Raw genomic sequence first — 18,533 nt, 5'->3', positions numbered from 1 at the left:
AAAAAAAAAAAGTACATTACTAACATATTATAAAAAAGAAAAAAATACACGAAAGACACTCATGTCAAAGTAGTAGGAGAGTCCTGCTCCGGAAAATCCCGTCGGATACATGGAACAGATCAATATCCAGAGCGATGTTGTTCAGCGTAGCGATAGCCCTTCCAACGGCAGGGTGCTCCTGTATATCGGAATATGAAACTATCTACGCTGACGCTGTCTTAGGTAATTATCAGGAACATACAAACCAATGCTCATCATAATCTCAGGATTATCGACCACACCGCGCGACAATGGATAAAAATGTGTAGTCAAATACACATTCCTTCTAGTCTCTCAACTGTTGTGGCCGAGCATACCCTGGAGAGACACGGTCGGGTGTAGCCGAGGATAATACTCGCACTCTCTCATGTAGAGATATCCAAGAACCTCTTTTGAACAATATTTTAAGATTGTCCAAATTTTTGTAGACAAGGAATGGATTCAACTCCCCGGGGAGCTGATTACAATTACAACAGAGATGAAGAACATTTCAGAAAATGTAATATATAAGTCTAGGCATCTACAGGGCTTATGACCTGTCATTGGCTGGTTTACGTGGCCACTTTACACACTGTGTAACATTCACCATTCTGCCCATATTTGAACATCTATATTCCTCCTTCAATTCTTTCATCTGTTGATGTTTGTGAAGTTAAAGAGCTGAAACCTTTATTTATGCGATGAGATTCATCTCATTTAATTATTTCACCTACATACTGGACTAGGCAACGCCTGAAAATTAGATTTTTTCCATTTCTATGCTTCTTCATGGACCAGGTGGATTTATCAAGAATATTTTGAATTCGTCCAAATTTTTGTAAAAGAGGGCTAGATTTAACATATTACAACAGAGATGAAGAACATTTCAGCTCTTTAACTTCACAAACATCAACAGATGAAAAAATTGAAGGAATATAGATGTTCAAATATGGGCGGAATGGTGAATGTTAAACAGTGTGTAAAGTGGGCACTTGAACCAGCAAATGACAGGTCATATTCATCATCATCATCATCATCAGCTGTCTCTTGTCCAATGTTGAACATAGGCCTCCCCCTCTAGTCTCCATATTTCCCTACCCCGAGCCAACCGCATCCAACCACTTCCTGCAACTCGTCTCATGTCATCAGACCACCTTGTCTGCGGCCTGGCGACACTTCTTCTACCCGTTCTGGGTCGCGATTCCAGGACTTATTACCTTCTCTAAAATGTTCTTCATCTCTATTGTAATATGTGGATCCATTTATGTTCTGGTCATTTCCAAACGAATAGCGAGCTAGTACAGAAATATCTTGTCCCTTCACTGTGCTGTAACGCTCGTGTGTCGGCAGGAGAGCTCGGGGCGGGCGCGGCCCCGCTCGCAGGACAAGGGGGAGGAGCGCAAGCCGCCCAAGCACCGCTGGCTGCCGCTGGAGATAGACACGGGCGCCAAGGGCCACAAGCACAGGTCGCCCCCGCCACACCACTCCGGTGAGTGCCAAGCCATTATTGAAGGCCTCTTTACCTCCAATTTTAGAAAAATGCAACAAAATTGGTGTGATTTAAAATGCTTATATTTTCCTTTAAAATAAGTAATTTAAGTTTTTTCTTTGATTTTATCAAAATCAGGAAAGTTTTTCCTGTTTAATTTGTTATCTCCAAATCATTAGAATAAATTTTACTATTTCCAGATCATTAGAATAAATTTTACTATTATCTCCAAATCATTTTATTATTATCTTTAAATCATTGGAATAACTTTGACTATTATCTTCAAATCATTGAAATAAATTTTACTTTTTCCAAATCATTAGAATAAATTTTACCCTTATCTCCAAATCATTGCAATAATTTTTATTATTATCTTTAAATCATTGAAATGACATTTACTATTATCTTCAAATCAGTGAAATAAATTTTACTATTTCCAAATCTTTGGAATAAATTTTACTATTATCTCCAAATCATTGGAATAATTTATATTATTATCTTTATATCATTGGAATAACTTTTACTATTATCTTTAAATTATTGGAATAAATTTTACTATTATCTTCAAATCATTGACATAAATTTTACTATTATCTCCAAATCATTGGAATAACTTTTATTATTATCTTTAAATCATTGGTATAACTTTTATTATTATCTTTAAATCATTGGTATAACTTTTATTATTATCTTTAAATCATTGGAATAACTTTGACTATTATCTTCAAATCATTGAAATAAATTTTACTATTTCCAAATCATTAGAATAAATTTTACTATTTCCAGATCATTAGAATAAATTTTACTATTATCTCCAAATCATTTTATTATTATCTTTAAATCATTGGAATAACTTTGACTATTATCTTCAAATCATTGAAATAAATTTTACTTTTTCCAAATCATTAGAATAAATTTTACCCTTATCTCCAAATCATTGCAATAATTTTTATTATTATCTTTAAATCATTGAAATGACATTTACTATTATCTTCAAATCAGTGAAATAAATTTTACTATTTCCAAATCTTTGGAATAAATTTTACTATTATCTCCAAATCATTGGAATAATTTATATTATTATCTTTATATCATTGGAATAACTTTTACTATTATCTTTAAATTATTGGAATAAATTTTACTATTATCTTCAAATCATTGACATAAATTTTACTATTATCTCCAAATCATTGGAATAACTTTTATTATTATCTTTAAATCATTGGTATAACTTTTATTATTATCTTTAAATCATTGGTATAACTTTTATTATTATCTTTAAATCATTGGAATAACTTTGACTATTATCTTCAAATCATTGAAATAAATTTTACTATTTCCAAATCATTAGAATAAATTTTACTATTTCCAGATCATTAGAATAAATTTTACTATTATCTCCAAATCATTTTATTATTATCTTTAAATCATTGGAATAACTTTGACTATTATCTTCAAATCATTGAAATAAATTTTACTTTTTCCAAATCATTAGAATAAATTTTACCCTTATCTCCAAATCATTGCAATAATTTTTATTATTATCTTTAAATCATTGAAATGACATTTACTATTATCTTCAAATCAGTGAAATAAATTTTACTATTTCCAAATCTTTGGAATAAATTTTACTATTATCTCCAAATCATTGGAATAATTTATATTATTATCTTTATATCATTGGAATAACTTTTACTATTATCTTTAAATTATTGGAATAAATTTTACTATTATCTTCAAATCATTGACATAAATTTTACTATTATCTCCAAATCATTGGAATAACTTTTATTATTATCTTTAAATCATTGGTATAACTTTTATTATTATCTTTAAATCATTGGTATAACTTTTATTATTATCTTTAAATCATTGGAATAACTTTGATTATTATCTTCAAATCATTGAAATAAATTTTACTATTTCCAAATCATTAGAATAAATTTTACTATTTCCAAATCATTAGAATAAATTTTACTGTTATCTCCAAATCATTGCAATAATTTTTATTATTATCTTTAAATCATTGGAATGACATTTACTATTATCTTCAAATAATTGAAATAAATTTTACTATTTCCAAATCTTTTTAATAAATTTTACTGTTATCTCCAAATCATTGCAATATTTTTTATTATTATCTTTAAATCATTGGAATGACATTTACTATTATCTTCAAATCATTGAAATAAATTTTACTATTTCCAAATCATTAGAATAAATTTAACCATTATCTCCAAATATTTGGAATCAATTTTACTTAACTACTTTAGTCTTCATACGAATACCGGTGTAACTAAATTTAGTCTTAATTTCAAGAGGCGTAATCTGCCGTTGGGAAAGTGAAGCGTAGTCTATCTCGCTCACATCAGGGTTTTAGCAGATCTGGTATTTTTCATACAAATCAAGGTAAAACCAATAAAACATACCTTCTGGGACCAAAATGATCAATTATCCTTGTAGTCATATGTATATGTATAGTTTGCATTTGTTGTGCTAATGTATTCACGTAAAAGCTTTCTAAATAAATGCAAACGATAATGATTATACTTTGGGTCTCGTCTCTATCCCGTTGTATCAATCTCAGATTCCCAATCCCTCAACGGAGACGACTGGAGGTCCAGGGACGGCGGCGGCGGCCGAGGGGGACGCTACCCACGATCCGGTGAGTTGACAATTTTAATATCTCACAAGTCAGATTATTGGTCGTTCGAGCCGGACATGTTCCGGCTCACAGGACCAACGAGTCACGCCTGTTATAGCTAAACTGTAGGCTTCTAAAGGGGGCCGAGAAATGCAATCTTGTATGTCTGATGATGCGCCTGTCCATACTGAAACACTCCTCTGCACATACGTATGAAAATGTTTTAATTGACTGTTGATGGCCGACCGAAGCGAGATTTTTAGATTAGGCGTTTTTATTGTTAAACTGAACTCCATTGTGAACTGCCAGTTTTGCCTCCTGTGACAAACATCTGTTTGCCAAGGTTGATTTCAGTGCACCGTTCACCCTGTTCCCGGCATTCGCCCTCCTTTCCATCCTCAGTAAACATACTTCCCAGGTGCACAAATTCTTCCACCCGATTCAGTGTATCTACATTCACGCTGATCTCACATTTAGTCATACTATCACTTTCAAAAAGCTTTCATTTGGGACAAGTAAAATTCAATATTCCGACTCGTAGGTTGTTTATTGCAGGCGGCTAAACTAGCAGTTCACAACGGAGTTCTAGTCCCAACTCTAATGTATGGGAGCGAAGTATGGGATTGGAAAAATGATGATGAAAGTAGGTTAAATGCTGTCGAAATGCGATCCCTCAGGCGAATGTGTGGTAAAACGATGTATGATAGGTGCACAAATGTCGATATCCGCGAAGTGTGTAAGGCTGAGACACGCATTATTGACAGAATCAAGAAAGGGGCGCTGCGTCGGTTCGGACATGTAGAGCGAATGGACAGCGAAAGAACGGCTAAAAGGATCTACGATGCAAATGTGGATGGATGCAGAAAACGAGGAAGACCGAGAAAGACATGGCACGATCGAGTCCATCAAATACTCGAAGGTGGACATGTCAAAAGTAGGAATAATCGACGTGCGTGCATGAGAAGATGTATAAATGTAGAGGAAGCGAGGTTTGTATGCCAAGATAGAGTGTTGTGGCGTTCAATCCTCTCTGCCTACCCCTGCGGAGAAACGGCGTGATGGTTTGTTGTTAGGTTGAGAAACAATATAGTACTTTTCATCGATTAGCATAGAACAAACGATGGCCTTAATTCTCCAATGAGCCGCCTTTGTCGTATCGTCAACTCGAGACAAGATCATCTGGACTTTTTTGGTTTAAGTTTACAGCGGTTTAAACGAGCACTAAATAAATAGTCCAGATCTTGTCTCGATGTCCCTTATGTTTGGCAATGCTTCTTTTCTTATTTTAAATGTTTTAAACTATTCTTTTATTGTTTTAAATGTTTTAAACTATTCTTTTATTGTAATATTTAAACCCTATAAATTGTATACATGTACAAAATAATAAATAAATAAATCGCTGCCTCGCGCGCATCGTAGACTCTTGCCACCAAGAATGGCAGGTCTTCTTTGTCGCCAGCAAGAAGCGCGGCATCATCAGCGCACAGATCGGAGGAATAACAGTACTGATTGTTTGCGTCTGTCCCGCAGGTCGAGGAGGCAGATTCTCGTTCCGGGGGGCGCGCGGGGGGCACAGCACCCCTCGCCCGCCCTCTCTCGCCCCGCACCGCCACGACTACCAGGTAAGCACTCCCGACGCACTCGAACCAACAGCGTCAACGCATCCGTCGCCTTTTACGACATGAGATTATTTTTGGTCAACGTTTAAATATTCCTTTTCTCGTTATATTTGACGTACTGTGAATATGTATCACATTGGTATTAGAAGTGAGCCTCTGTAAAGAAAATTCAATATCGTGACTTTTGAACGCAATAGATAAACTACAACATTTTTTTTTTCACTCTCCGCTAAGTACCTCACACGAAAAAGGGGTTTTTCTTGAGTTCATTCTAAACATTTCAAGTGGATAGGGGGGGTTCCTTTTGTAAGTTTCGTCTAATAATTAATATTTTTGTTAAGTTCATTCCGCATAACTCGACTGGAAATTGGTTTTTGTAAGGTATGTTCTGATATTTGTCGGCCTCGTGGTGTAATGGCCAGCGCGTTAGCCCACCATGCATGAGGTCTCGGGTTCGATTCCCCACACTGTTGATACGAAATATTTATTTAAAAGGGTGTTTTCACACTAGAATATTTCATAGTACCTGGACTGGTACCTGAAGCGTAAGACCGATCATCTTACCTTCGTGTAACAAAAAAATGATCAAGATACGGGGCGATTGGTGTACCAATTCAGTGCCCTATGCACCGTTAGGTGCGGAAAGGGAACGATGATGATGAGGATATTCTGAATACCTCAAGTGAAAATGGATATTTGTTGAGTTTATTCTAAATTCCTCAACAAGAAAAGGGTTTTTTTCTTGAGTTTGTTTTAAATATTTCAAGTGGAAAAGGTTTTTTCTTCTTGAGTTTATTCTAAATATTTCAAGTGGAAAAGGTTTTTTCTTGAGTTTCTAAATATTTCAAGTGGAAAAGGTTTTTTCTTGAGTTTCTAAATATTTCAAGTGGAAAAGGTTTTTTTTTCTTGAGTTTATTCTAAATATTTCAAGTGGAAAAGGGTTTTTTCTTGAGTTTATTCTAAATAATTCAAATGGGAAAGGCTTTTTTTTTCTTCTTCAGTTCTAAATATTTCAAGTGGAAAAGGGTTTTTTTAATGATTTTTTAAATTAACCCGCGTGTGACGTCTCAAGATCTTTTCTCAACGAGTTATGCCGATTGGTCAGTTGACTTACCGTAAACCGGAAATTTATCACAACTCTCTTGTCATTGGTCATTGATTGATTCGGAAGAACTTATAATGTCTTTCAAAATAATTCATTTTTACTGAAACAATTTTTTTCATACATTTTTAAGAAACTTTTTTTTCGTGGTACAATTTTCTACTCTAATTTTACCGAGCGTAAGAATACATTTTTTATATCCAATTTCCCGTATAGCTGAACTTCCTCATTTTGCATACATAAACACGTCTTACTCGTACGAGCCATTCTCCATTTCCATGATTAGTGAATTTGCGTAACTCAAATGGACTTTTGTTGAGTTCACTTGTCGGCACATCTCTGTGAAAGGACTGTCAGGCCGCAGCACAAAATTTTCTTGACAATAGCGTGCTCAAATTAAAATTAATCAATTAGCATAATCGAACTTTGAAAAATTCATATGACTAATGGATTATTATATCAACCTTTGCCCTCCCATTCCCCGAACCGAAAAAATCCCCTCTACTTTTTTGAAATAATTTTGTTTTATGTTTTATGTTTTATTCACTGACCGCCTGTGTTTTTTCTAATTTGTTTTTATACCTTTTACACTCGCTGTTACGCGCGACTGATTCGACTTGACGACGTTTGTTAACAATTTGTACGCATGACTCTTCGCTACGATCCGCAACCCGACTCACATACGACGCATCCGACTAACCGCCCCGACTGACCTCTCCCGCCGCATGCGATCACAATTGACTATGATTTGTTTGGCTATGATTTCTCCCGCGTACGGCAACGTTTCCCGGCGCCGCTCGACGCCGCGCGACGTTGCCCCGCGCGCCCCGTCCCCCGTCCGCCTCCTCCCCCGCTCCCCCTGTCGCGCAGGCGTGCCGCGCGTACGCCGGCGCGCCGCCGCCCCCCCTGCCCCGCCTGACGCCCCCCTTGCCGCAGGCGCCGCCGCAGCAGCCGCAGCACCCCTTCACGATGGCGGCCTTCTACTACGGAGCGGCCGCCGCGCCCTACCTCAACCTGGACGCGCCCACCCTCAAGGACTACATCAAGAAACAGATGTGAGTCTAGTTGGATTGTACTGCCAAGAATGTTACTGGATTATGTTTGCTGTTGTTACAAATGTTACATGGTTGTTGTTGCGAATGTAACAGGATTCAAATTGTTTTTGTTGTTGTGAATGTAACATAATTACCATTATTTTTGTTGTTGTGAATGTAGTATGATTATGATTGTTTTTGTTGTGAATGTAACATGACTATGATTGTTTTGTTGTGAATGTAACAGGATTACCATTGTTTTTGTTGTTGTGAATGTAACGTAATTACCATTATTTTTGTTGTTGTGAATGTAACAGGATTACCATTGTTTTTGTTGTTGTGAATGTAACAGGATTACCATTGTTTTTGTTGTTGTGAATGTAACAGGATTACCATTGTTTTTGTTGTTGTGAATGTAACAGGATTACCATTGTTTTTGTTGTTGTGAATGTAACAGGATTACCATTGTTTTTGTTGTTGTGAATGTAACAGGATTACCAATGTTTTTGTTGTTGTGAATGTAACAGGATTACCATTGTTTTGGTTGTTGTGAATGTAACATGATTGTGATTGTTTTTGTTGTGAATGTTACAGGATTACCATTGTTTTTGTTGTGAATGTAACAGGATTACCATTGTTTTTGTTGTTGTGAATGTAACAGGATTGTGATTGTTTTTGTTGTGAATGTTACAGGATTACCATTGTTTTTGTTGTTGTGAATGTAACAGGATTACCATTGTTTTTGTTGTTGTGAATGTAACAGGATTACCATTGTTTTTATTGTTGTGAATGTAACAGGATTACCATTGTTTTTGTTGTTGTGAATGTAACAGGATTACCATTGTTTTTGTTGTTGTGAATGTAACAGGATTACCATTGTTTTTGTTGTTGTGAATGTAACAGAATTACCATTGTTTTTGATGTTGTGAATGTAACAGGATTACCATTGTTTTTGTTGTTGTGAATGTAACAGGATTACCATTGTTTTTGTTGTTGTGAATGTAACAGGATTACCATTGTTTTTGATGTTGTGAATGTAACAGGATTACCATTGTTTTTGTTGTTGTGAATGTAACAGGATTACCATTGTTTTTGTTGTTGTGAATGTAACAGGATTACCATTGTTTTTGATGTTGTGAATGTAACAGGATTACCATTGTTTTTGTTGTTGTGAATGTAACAGGATTACCATTGTTTTTGTTGTTGTGAATGTAACAGGATTACCATTGTTTTTGATGTTGTGAATGTAACATGATTGTGATTATTTTTGTTGTTGTGAATTTAACTGGATTATGATTGATGTTTACTCATGTTTACATAAAAGGTACCAATTAAAAATACTTGGTACACTTTCACTTATTTTTCGACCAATTAGCGCTTTCACCCTCTTATGGGCATCTTCAAAATTGTCAAGAATAGTCAATAAATAATAAAAAAAAAAAAAGGACTATGTTGTTTTATTGTGAATATAACAGTATTATTATTGTAGTGTTGTGAAGGTGACAGGATTATGATTGTAGTGTTGTGAATGTTACAGTATTATGATTGTATGTAGTGTTGTGAATGTAACAGGATTATTACTGTCGTTTCAATAACTTTTAGGTGAGACTACCCATTCTTTACACGAAGGGTTCTTTACAGAGATTGTTGTTTTTATGATCGTATCTGTTATAAAGAACTACTTAGGCCTCATGCGCCAACAGAGAAGAGATAATTATTTGCAGCGGTATTTATTTGTGTTTATTTTCTCAGCGAGTATTACTTCTCCGTGGAGAACCTCATGAAGGACTTCTTCCTGCGCCGGAAGATGGCGGCCGACGGGACCATCCCCGTGACGCTCATCGCCTCCTTCCACCGCGTGCGCGCGCTCACCGCCGAGCTGCCGCTCGTTCTCGAGGCCATCCGCGCCTCGGACAAGATCGAGCTCATCGCCGGCTTCAAGGTACGCCCTCGTTCAGCCTGCGCGAAACCATGGAGGCCGTCCCCGCCTCCAACACGATCGAGCTCGTCCATGTGACCTTACCGTTCACAATGAGAATTACCATTCTTAATGAGATTTACTGTTCTTGACAAGAATATCCATTCATGATTACAATGATCATTCTTAATGCGACTAACCCTTCTTGATGGAAATTAAAATTCTTGATGAGATTTACCGTACTTTATGAGATTTACCGTACTTTATGAGATTTACCGTACTTTATGAGATTTACCTTTCTTGATGAGATTTACCTTTCTTGATGAAAATTAACATTGTTGATGAGATTTACCATACTTGATAAGAATTGCTATTCTTGATGAGGTTTATTGTTTTCTTGATGAGAATTACAGGCTGTGTTCTTGACAAAAATTGACGAGAACTGTTAATTATACTATTATTATGGATAACTTAAATAGCACCATTTTAGCAATATACCCCAAGGCCGCTTTGTAAAGTGGTTTTATTGATAAATAAATTTAATTGAAACTTAAATTTGTAATTTGAGTAAACAATTCATAATGAGAATGACCATTTTTATTAAAAACTACGGCTTTTAGTAAACAAATGTCGTGTTTCTAGTTACATTTTGCTCAAAGAACTTTATTCTTCCGTCACATCACGTGCAAATTAAACTGCCATTTTTGATGACAATCAGCATTTCCAACGAGAGTTCTTATTTCTCCGTCTCAGGTGCGCACGCTGCTGGAGCCCACCAAGTGGCCCATCCTGGACGGGGGCGCCGCCGAGCCCTCCGAGCGGCCCCCGGAGCCGCCCGCGCCGCCGCCCCCGGCCGCCGAGCCCCCGCCCACACCGGACGGCCTGCCCGAGCCCTTCCGCGTCCAGCAGAGGTACCGATCGCTTAAATCGACAATATTTAGCATCTTTAATTTTGTGAATATTTGAATGAACACCTAGGCTGAAAAGTATATACGATTTGTGTGTTATGATATGATTAAAATGCATTGCTACATGTGAAAGTCCAGGCATTCACTGGGCTTATGACCTGTCATTGACTAGTTTAAGTGGCCACTTTACACATTATGTAACTTTCGCCATTCTGACATGTCATGCATTCTGTAAATGCCTTGACTTTAAAATTTTTTAAAATCCCCTTTAGGATTTACATCATATTTTTTACTACCACCCCTTTGCATTAACATACTTTCACCGCCCCCTTTACATTTACATTTTTTCATTGCCCCCTTTACATTTACGTTTTTCACTGCCCCCTTTTTATTTACATATTTTCACTGCCCCCTTTACATTAAATTTTATCACTATCATCCTTTACATTAAATTTTATCACTATCATCCTTTACATTAACATTCTTTCACTGCCCCCTTTACATTTTCATTTTTCCTCTGCCCCCTTTTTATTTACATCTTTTCACTGCCTCCTTTACATTAAATTTTTTCTCTATCATCCTTTACATTAACATTCATTTACTGCCCCATTTACATTTTTTCACTGCCCCCTTTACGTAAAATGTTTTCACTGCCCCCTTTTTATTTACATCTTTTCACTGCCCCTTTTACAATTATGTTCTTTCACTGCCTTCTTTACATTTATTTAATTTTTTTTTATTACTACCACCCTTAACATTGTCATTTTTTCAATACCCCCTCTAAGACAGAGTGGCGTTCAATTTTCTCTGCCCACCCCTACGGAGAAACAGCGTGATTGTTTGTTTACAAAAACCTCTAAAATTTCGTAGAATTTGTATGATTCATCACCTTCTTCCATCTAGGGCTCCGGTCGAGGGGCGCGGCGCCCTGCTCGGTCTGTTCCCGGCGGCTGTGCGCGCCCTCGGGGGCGCTCCGCCCCCCCTGGCCCCCCTGTCGGGCCCCCTGGCCGCCATCCCACCGCCCCCCCTACCCAGGTAACCAACCGAGCGATACTTATTCCGGCCATGTAAGTTCAGCACCGCGCGTGAGCCGAAAATACGAAATACATTTTTTTTTCGCATTTTCAATAGAACGGGACAAGCCGCATCCATTGGTTTATTTGAATTTCGAAATCGACCAATAGACAGCTTGCGTTTGATTAAATTCAGTACAGATCAGGCCAAATAGGTGGATAGATGTTTATACAGGGTGTTCTTTAAACCCTGTCACATCCGAAACCCGATGATCAGTATGAGAAAGAAGAAATATTGGCACATCAAAATAATTTTTTAGAATGACTAAAATCTTAAAAAACAATATATAGGAAAAAAAACAAATGGTTGCTTACTTCTGCAGGGGAGAATCGAGGAGGGGGGGAGAGGGGAGTCTGAACCGCACGGCCGCCCCCCTCTCGCTTCTCCACTGCAGAAGTAAACAACCATTTGTTTTTTATTTAAATATATTTTATTTTTTAAGATTTTAGTCGTTCCAAAAAAATATTTTAATGTGCCAATATGTCTTCTTTCTCATACCGATCATCGTGATTTCGGATGTGACAGGGTTTAAAGAACACCCTGTATTTGTGAGTTTAATGTGTTCTATCGATGTATGCAAGGAAAGCGATTTGCCGATGAATGTCGAAAAATCGAATCTGATGGTTTTTGCAAGAAATGAAAGTATGACTAAATGTGAAATCACTGTGAATGGGGTTATACTAAAATAGGTGGAGGAATTCGTGTATCTGGGAAGTATGTTCACTGGGGATGGAATGACTGAGAAAGACATTGAATGGAGGGTGAGTGCCGGGAACAGAGTGAACGGTGCACTTAAATCAGCCTTTGCAAATAAATGTTTGTCTCAAGAGGCAAAATCAGAACTTCACAATGGAGTCCCGGTCCTGACCCTGTTGTATGGGAGCGAAGTGTGGACTCTGAAAAACAGGGATGAAAGTAGGCGGAATACTGTCGAAATGCGATCTCTCAGGCGAATGTGTGGTAAAACTATGCGCGATAGATGCACAAATGCCGAGATCTGTACATTATGTAAGGCTGAGATGAGCATTATCGACAAAATCAAGAAAGGAGCTTCTGACCTGTAGAGCGAATGGACAGCAAAAGAACGGCTGAAAATATTTACAATGCTTATGTTGATGGGTGCAGAAATTGAGAAAGACATGGCGAGACCAGATCCAACAAATATTCGAAGATGGACATGTGAAAAGTCGGAATAATCAGCGCGCGTGTGTGAGAAGACGTATGAATCTAGAGGAAGCGAGATCTGTATGTGAAGATAGAGTGATGTGGCGAGTGACCGGTACCTGATGCGTAAGACTGATTGTCTTACCTTCGTGTAATACGACAAAAATATCAAGATACTCCGCGATCGGTGTACCGATGCAGTGCCCTATGCGCCATTAGGTGCAGAAAGGGAATGATTATAACCATATTTAAATTTATTTCAACACAGAGGGAAATTATTTTTGAGAAGGGAATATGGAAGTCCAGGCATTTACAGGGCTTATGACCTGTTGAATTTAACTACCTGGTAAAAGAAGAAGTATAAAAATTGGAAAATTGTTTTCAAGCGTTGCCTAGTAGGTGATTTGGTTTAGCCGGATGAATCTCACCCACATGATAAAGGTTTCAGCTCCTTTATTTCACAAACGTCAACAGATGGAAGAGTTGAGGAAATGTGGATCTTCAAACATGGGCAGAATGGTGAATGTTACACAATGTGTAAAGTGGCCACTTAAACCAGCCAATGACAGGTCAAAAGCCTTGTAAATGCCTAGACTTCCATATTCCCTTCTCGAAAATGTTTTCCCTCTCTGTTGAAACTGATTTTATTGTATTGAAAAAAACGTTAACACCCCAGATACTAATGATTTTTCATTTGTCAATATAAATCACTCCTTAGATGTTACTACAAAGTTATGTCGTCACTTTTTCTGACAACTATCATTCTATTTAAGCTATATTTTTACCATTTCAAATACATATTTTTATCGATATTTGTACTATGTAATATTTCCCAATTGGTAAAATAATTATTTCCCTGTACGTATTTGCAGAAGATTTCGCTCTGCCATCCGACCGCAGCCCGAGGACCACCTGAATCCGGACGTTCCCGAGTTCGTTCCCACGCCGTCCGCTGCGGAAAACACGTCTGGTAAAAATATTCATTCTACCATATTTGGGTGTGTCCCGAGTGTTTGTAGACACGGCTGGATCTCATTCCCGGAACGTTGCCAGTATCTCAATTAATTTTATTTTATTCAGAAAACATAGTCACACTCACACAGTATTAAAAACAACCATTTTTAACATAAAAAGAGTCGCTAGAAGTACCGAGTTGTTTGCAACTACGAGTACATACGCAGCTTCTAACTAACGAAATTTAAAAGTTCCCGTTATTTTCAGAACACACCTCGTATAGTAACATTTTCATATTTCTCTAATGTAATTTTTTTTTTTTTTTTTACACAACTACAGGCCAGGAGGCCCAATTACAGTTGTGAATTACACCACAGTATACCCAGGCTTGAGAAAAATCACATTCATTTTTTTGTGTTCTCACCGGGAATTGAACCCGGAACCTTCCGTGCGTGAGTCAAGCGTCTTGACCACGACACCACGGAGGCCGCCGTTTTAATTTTTTAATTATTTTTTTTTTTTATATTTATTTATTTTAATATTGTGGCGTCTGACATTAGTGTAATAACGACATTCATTTTTCTTAAATGCTTCTGTTCATCCCATTCCAGAGCACAACGGGCCGCCGGCGGAGGCGCGCGTGCCCGCCGAGGGCGGCAGGCCGTCGGCCGTGGACGCCGGGGGGGACAGGGGCGGAGGGGGGGAGACCCGGCCCGCCAAGGAGGCCCCCCCGCTCACAGACATATGGACGGAGGTAATATACAGGGTGTTCATTAAACCCCGTCGCGTCCGAAACCACGACGATCAGTATGAGCAAGAAGACATATTGGCACAAAAAATTTTTTTTTTAAAACGAATAAAATTTAAAAAAATAAAATATCAAAAAAGCAAATGGTTGCTTATTTCTGCAGGGGTGAAACAAGGAGGGGGGGAGGGGGAGTCTGATACTGCGCCGCACTCCCCTCACTTCTCCCCTGCAGAAGTAAGCAACCATTTGTTTTTTTTAAATATTTTATTTAAAAAAACAATCTTTGTTCTAAATATTTTTATAAATATGCTAATATGTCTTCTTGCCCATACTGATCATCGTGGTTTCGGATGTGACAGGGTTTAAAGAACACCCTGTATTATAATTCATAGTTAGATTCATCCTGATTCAATATTAATAGGGAATTGAAAAAGTTCTCGCTGTTTCCCGACAAGTGATGTTAGCTTAACCTTTTTATACTGGGCAATACTACAGCCAACTTCATTGTGAAGCTCCACCATTAGGCTGGAAGTGACTGTGTATATTATTCCGCATAAGTGTAAGTGTTAAATGTGTTAAATTTAGTGCATAAAAAAAATTGTTGTATTTTAACAATGGAAAGGAGTGGAGCATGGGAATGGACTGACCTTTTTTTTTTAAAGGAATAACCCGCTAAGCCTCTACAAGCGCATACAAAGGCGTGCGTTTTTTACGCGCTATATTTGTATGGCCAGCTCGTGGTGTAATGGTCAGCGCGTTTGTCTGCCATGCAAGAGGTCTCGGATTCGATTCCGGACACGGTTGATGTGAAATATTGATTTAAAACGGTGTTTCAACACCAGAGTATCAGAGCTAAAGACTGATCATCTTACCTTCATGTATCAAAAATGATCGAGACACGCTGCGATTGGTGTACCGATGCAGTGCCCTATGCACCATCAGGCGCGGAAAGGGAATGAAGAAGAAGAGACACACAGAACGCTCGACCTCCGGTCGGGTCCCCCTCCGTCCATCGTTTGCCCGCATTTCGACAGCCGAAATACCGTCTCAACGCCCCCGTCTCTGCCCTCAGGTGAAGCGGCGCTCCAAGGGCGGCTCCAAGGAGCGCTCGGGCGCGCCGCCCGCCGCCCCCGCGCCGCTGGACTCGCGCGAGGAGCTGGACTTCCACTTCGACGAGGAGCTGGACGCCGCCCTGCCCGTGCCGCGCCAGAACACCTTCACGGACTGGTGAGTTATGCTTTGAGTTATGATTTTTTTTAAATGGGTTTATGAAAATATTCCACCAAATCGGATTTTAATTTTTTAAATAATTTCTGGATGGTTTTTTCAGGATTTTTTTTTTCAGGAACTTATTATATTTAAATTGTATTTTCACGCATAAAATAATCAGCTTTGTAACATTAATGTAAGCTACAAAAATTTTGACTAAAAATGCAGAATTTAAGTTTAAGTAAGTCAGACTTAGGGCCGGTTGCATCAAAGTTGGTATAAATTTAGTTTAAAGTTAAATATTTAAACTTAGTTAAGTTAAAGTTAAGAATGTTGCCACTGTAAAGGTTCAAGTTTCACCCTAAAAATTGTTGGGATTTTTGCGCAAGCGCGTACTTGTTTATTAACATGTAGCAATACACATGCCCCGCGACGCGTCTTTGGGCACAAACGTTTAAATTTCGTTCCAATTTTCAGTGCGTGCGAAAGGGCGAAGCAACACTGCGCATTCGGAGAAGAAAATAATAAAAGGGACATCGTCCTTTTTGAACTTAAATATTATTAAATTAAAAGAGCAAAAGCTAAAACAAAATGAAGAACTTTTTACTCTAGAAATAGAGCAAAAAAGTGGCATTTTTCGGGCAACTATGGCAGCCTTAAATGCCCAGAAAGAGTTAGCTGAGCTCAATCTAGCTTTATTTAAAAATAAATAAACAGCATTTCAATACAGTGATGATTTAGATTTATATTACACCACGCCCGCTGATGATCAAGTCCCCTGTTTTGAAAAATAATTAACAATTAAAAATTCAAATAATTAATAGTTCTTCACTTTTTTGACATTTGAAATATTGCGATAAAGTCGGACTCTTCCCACAAAAAATGGTCCGTTCGTGGTTTGAACAGTTTTTTTTTCGGTTTAGAATATACTCGATGATAAATTCGTCATCGGAAGACAAAAAATCAGATAAAATTGACATTTTGTGCAACTTTTCACAGATCGATCAATGGATCGCATTTAACTTTAAACGGCCCCCTGGCGGCCGGTTAAATAAAAGTAACTTTTTTACTAATATTTAGTTAACTTTTTTTGATGCAACGCATTTTGACATAAAAGTAACCTTTTTTTGACTTTAGCCCCGACTTTAACTTAACTTTTGTCGATGCAACTGGCCCTTAAGCTTTCAACTAAAAGTTTAAAATCTAAAAAGCCAATTTCTTAGTTTTTGAGTAACTTGCGAAAACTGCACTAGACTCTTAGCTTTTGTAATAATTCAAAAAAATTGTACTTAAAAAGCTATCACAATGTTTGAGTTTGTCCAAATGTTTGTAGGCAAAAGACTGGATTTCACCCCCTCGGGAGTCATAAAGATCAACAAATTACAACAGGGATGTAGAATACCTTAAATAAGGGAATATGGAAGTCTAGGCATTTACAGGGCTTGTGACCTGTCGTTGGCTGGTTTAAGTGGCCACTTTACACACTGTGACATTCACCATTTCGCCTATGTTTGTACATCCATATTTCTTCAATTCTTCCATTTGTTGATTTGAGTGAAGTTAAAGAGCTGAAACTAGGTAATATAATTCAGTCAGATGAATCTCTTCACAACAATAAAGGGAGGAAATCCAGCCAGTCTGCAAGCATTTGGACATACTCAAACATTGTTTTTTTTTTTTTTGTTGCTAAAATGCAGAATTTATCAAACTTTGTTAAATTCTGCATTTTAGGTCAAAACTTTATATGTGTGTCATTGATCACGGACCGTGAACCCCGCATAATGATCAATTAATATTGCTATATTATATAAGGGCCCTTCGGGCGAAGTTCTTATTAGTCAGTTATTAAAGTTCCAGTTGCGATTGATTCTTCTCTCTCCACCAGGTCGGACGGCGAGGAGTCGGACTGCGAGTTCACCGACCGGGACATCAACAAGCTCGTCATCGTGACGCAGACGGGCCGCGGGCCGGCCAAGCACGAGGGCCGCGACCGCTGCAACGCCACGCGCTGGGAGAGCCGCGTCAAGATCACGCGCGACCTCGAGGCCGCCATCTCCGACGGCCTCTACTTCTACGAGGAGGACCTCTGGACGCACACGGACACGGTGAGGCCCGAACGGCTGACAGATTATAGCTGGCCGCTTATAGAACGGCCCAGAGTGGAGGGGTTCACACTCCCCACCGATCTAAGCACCATATTATTATTATTATTATAGATAACTTATACAGCGCCATTTTCGTAATAAAATACCTCAAGGGCGCTTTACATGGTGATTCTATTGTTAAGTTAATTTAATTGAAGCTTTTAAATTTGTAATTTAATAAAAATAATTTATTTTGTTGTCACGTGCTACGGACTTATTCAAATGATTTAGAGAACAAGTGGGTTTTAAGTCTTTTCCGAAACATCACTTCACTTTCACAGCCTCGCACCTCTGCTAGAAGAGCATTCCATGCCATAGAGCCTGCGACCGCAAATGCGCGTTCACTAAATTTAGTGCGCTGTTGGCGTAGAGGTATAATAACTTTTCCTCTCGCCGTAGACGTAGCTGATCTAAGCGTGAGACGCCTGTCAGCTAGTTCATCTGGAATGCATAGTTCCCTTAGATATTCCGGAGCCGAGTTGTGCAGTGACTTATACATAAGCCAACA

General features: G+C 38.1%; 1 protein-coding gene across 6 annotated transcripts in view; it reads left to right on the top strand.

Moving 5' to 3' along the window:
• Positions 1 to 18,533, top strand: part of LOC148281978 (la-related protein 1-like) — an 84,774-nt gene that overhangs the window by 41,881 nt on the left and 24,360 nt on the right. For all 6 annotated transcript variants that reach the window (XM_088225811.1, XM_088225810.1, XM_088225809.1 and 3 more), the window contains 11 exons: positions 1,369 to 1,507; positions 4,095 to 4,172; positions 5,682 to 5,773; positions 7,809 to 7,927; positions 9,659 to 9,848; positions 10,578 to 10,735; positions 11,636 to 11,767; positions 13,843 to 13,940; positions 14,536 to 14,678; positions 15,745 to 15,899; positions 17,767 to 17,986. In XM_088225811.1, coding sequence (XP_088081937.1) covers positions 1,369 to 1,507; positions 4,095 to 4,172; positions 5,682 to 5,773; positions 7,809 to 7,927; positions 9,659 to 9,848; positions 10,578 to 10,735; positions 11,636 to 11,767; positions 13,843 to 13,940; positions 14,536 to 14,678; positions 15,745 to 15,899; positions 17,767 to 17,986 — 1,524 coding nt within the window. The remainder of the gene's footprint in view (positions 1 to 1,368; positions 1,508 to 4,094; positions 4,173 to 5,681; positions 5,774 to 7,808; positions 7,928 to 9,658; positions 9,849 to 10,577; positions 10,736 to 11,635; positions 11,768 to 13,842; positions 13,941 to 14,535; positions 14,679 to 15,744; positions 15,900 to 17,766; positions 17,987 to 18,533) is intronic.

Source organism: Micrasema longulum, unplaced genomic scaffold (assembly GCF_059751315.1).
Source record: "Micrasema longulum isolate JH-2025_06_02 unplaced genomic scaffold, ASM5975131v1 h1tg000388l, whole genome shotgun sequence".
NCBI classification, from domain to species: domain Eukaryota; kingdom Metazoa; phylum Arthropoda; class Insecta; order Trichoptera; family Brachycentridae; genus Micrasema; species Micrasema longulum.
Note: the sequence above shows the minus strand (reverse complement) of the source record. Positions and strands in the feature narration are given on the sequence as shown.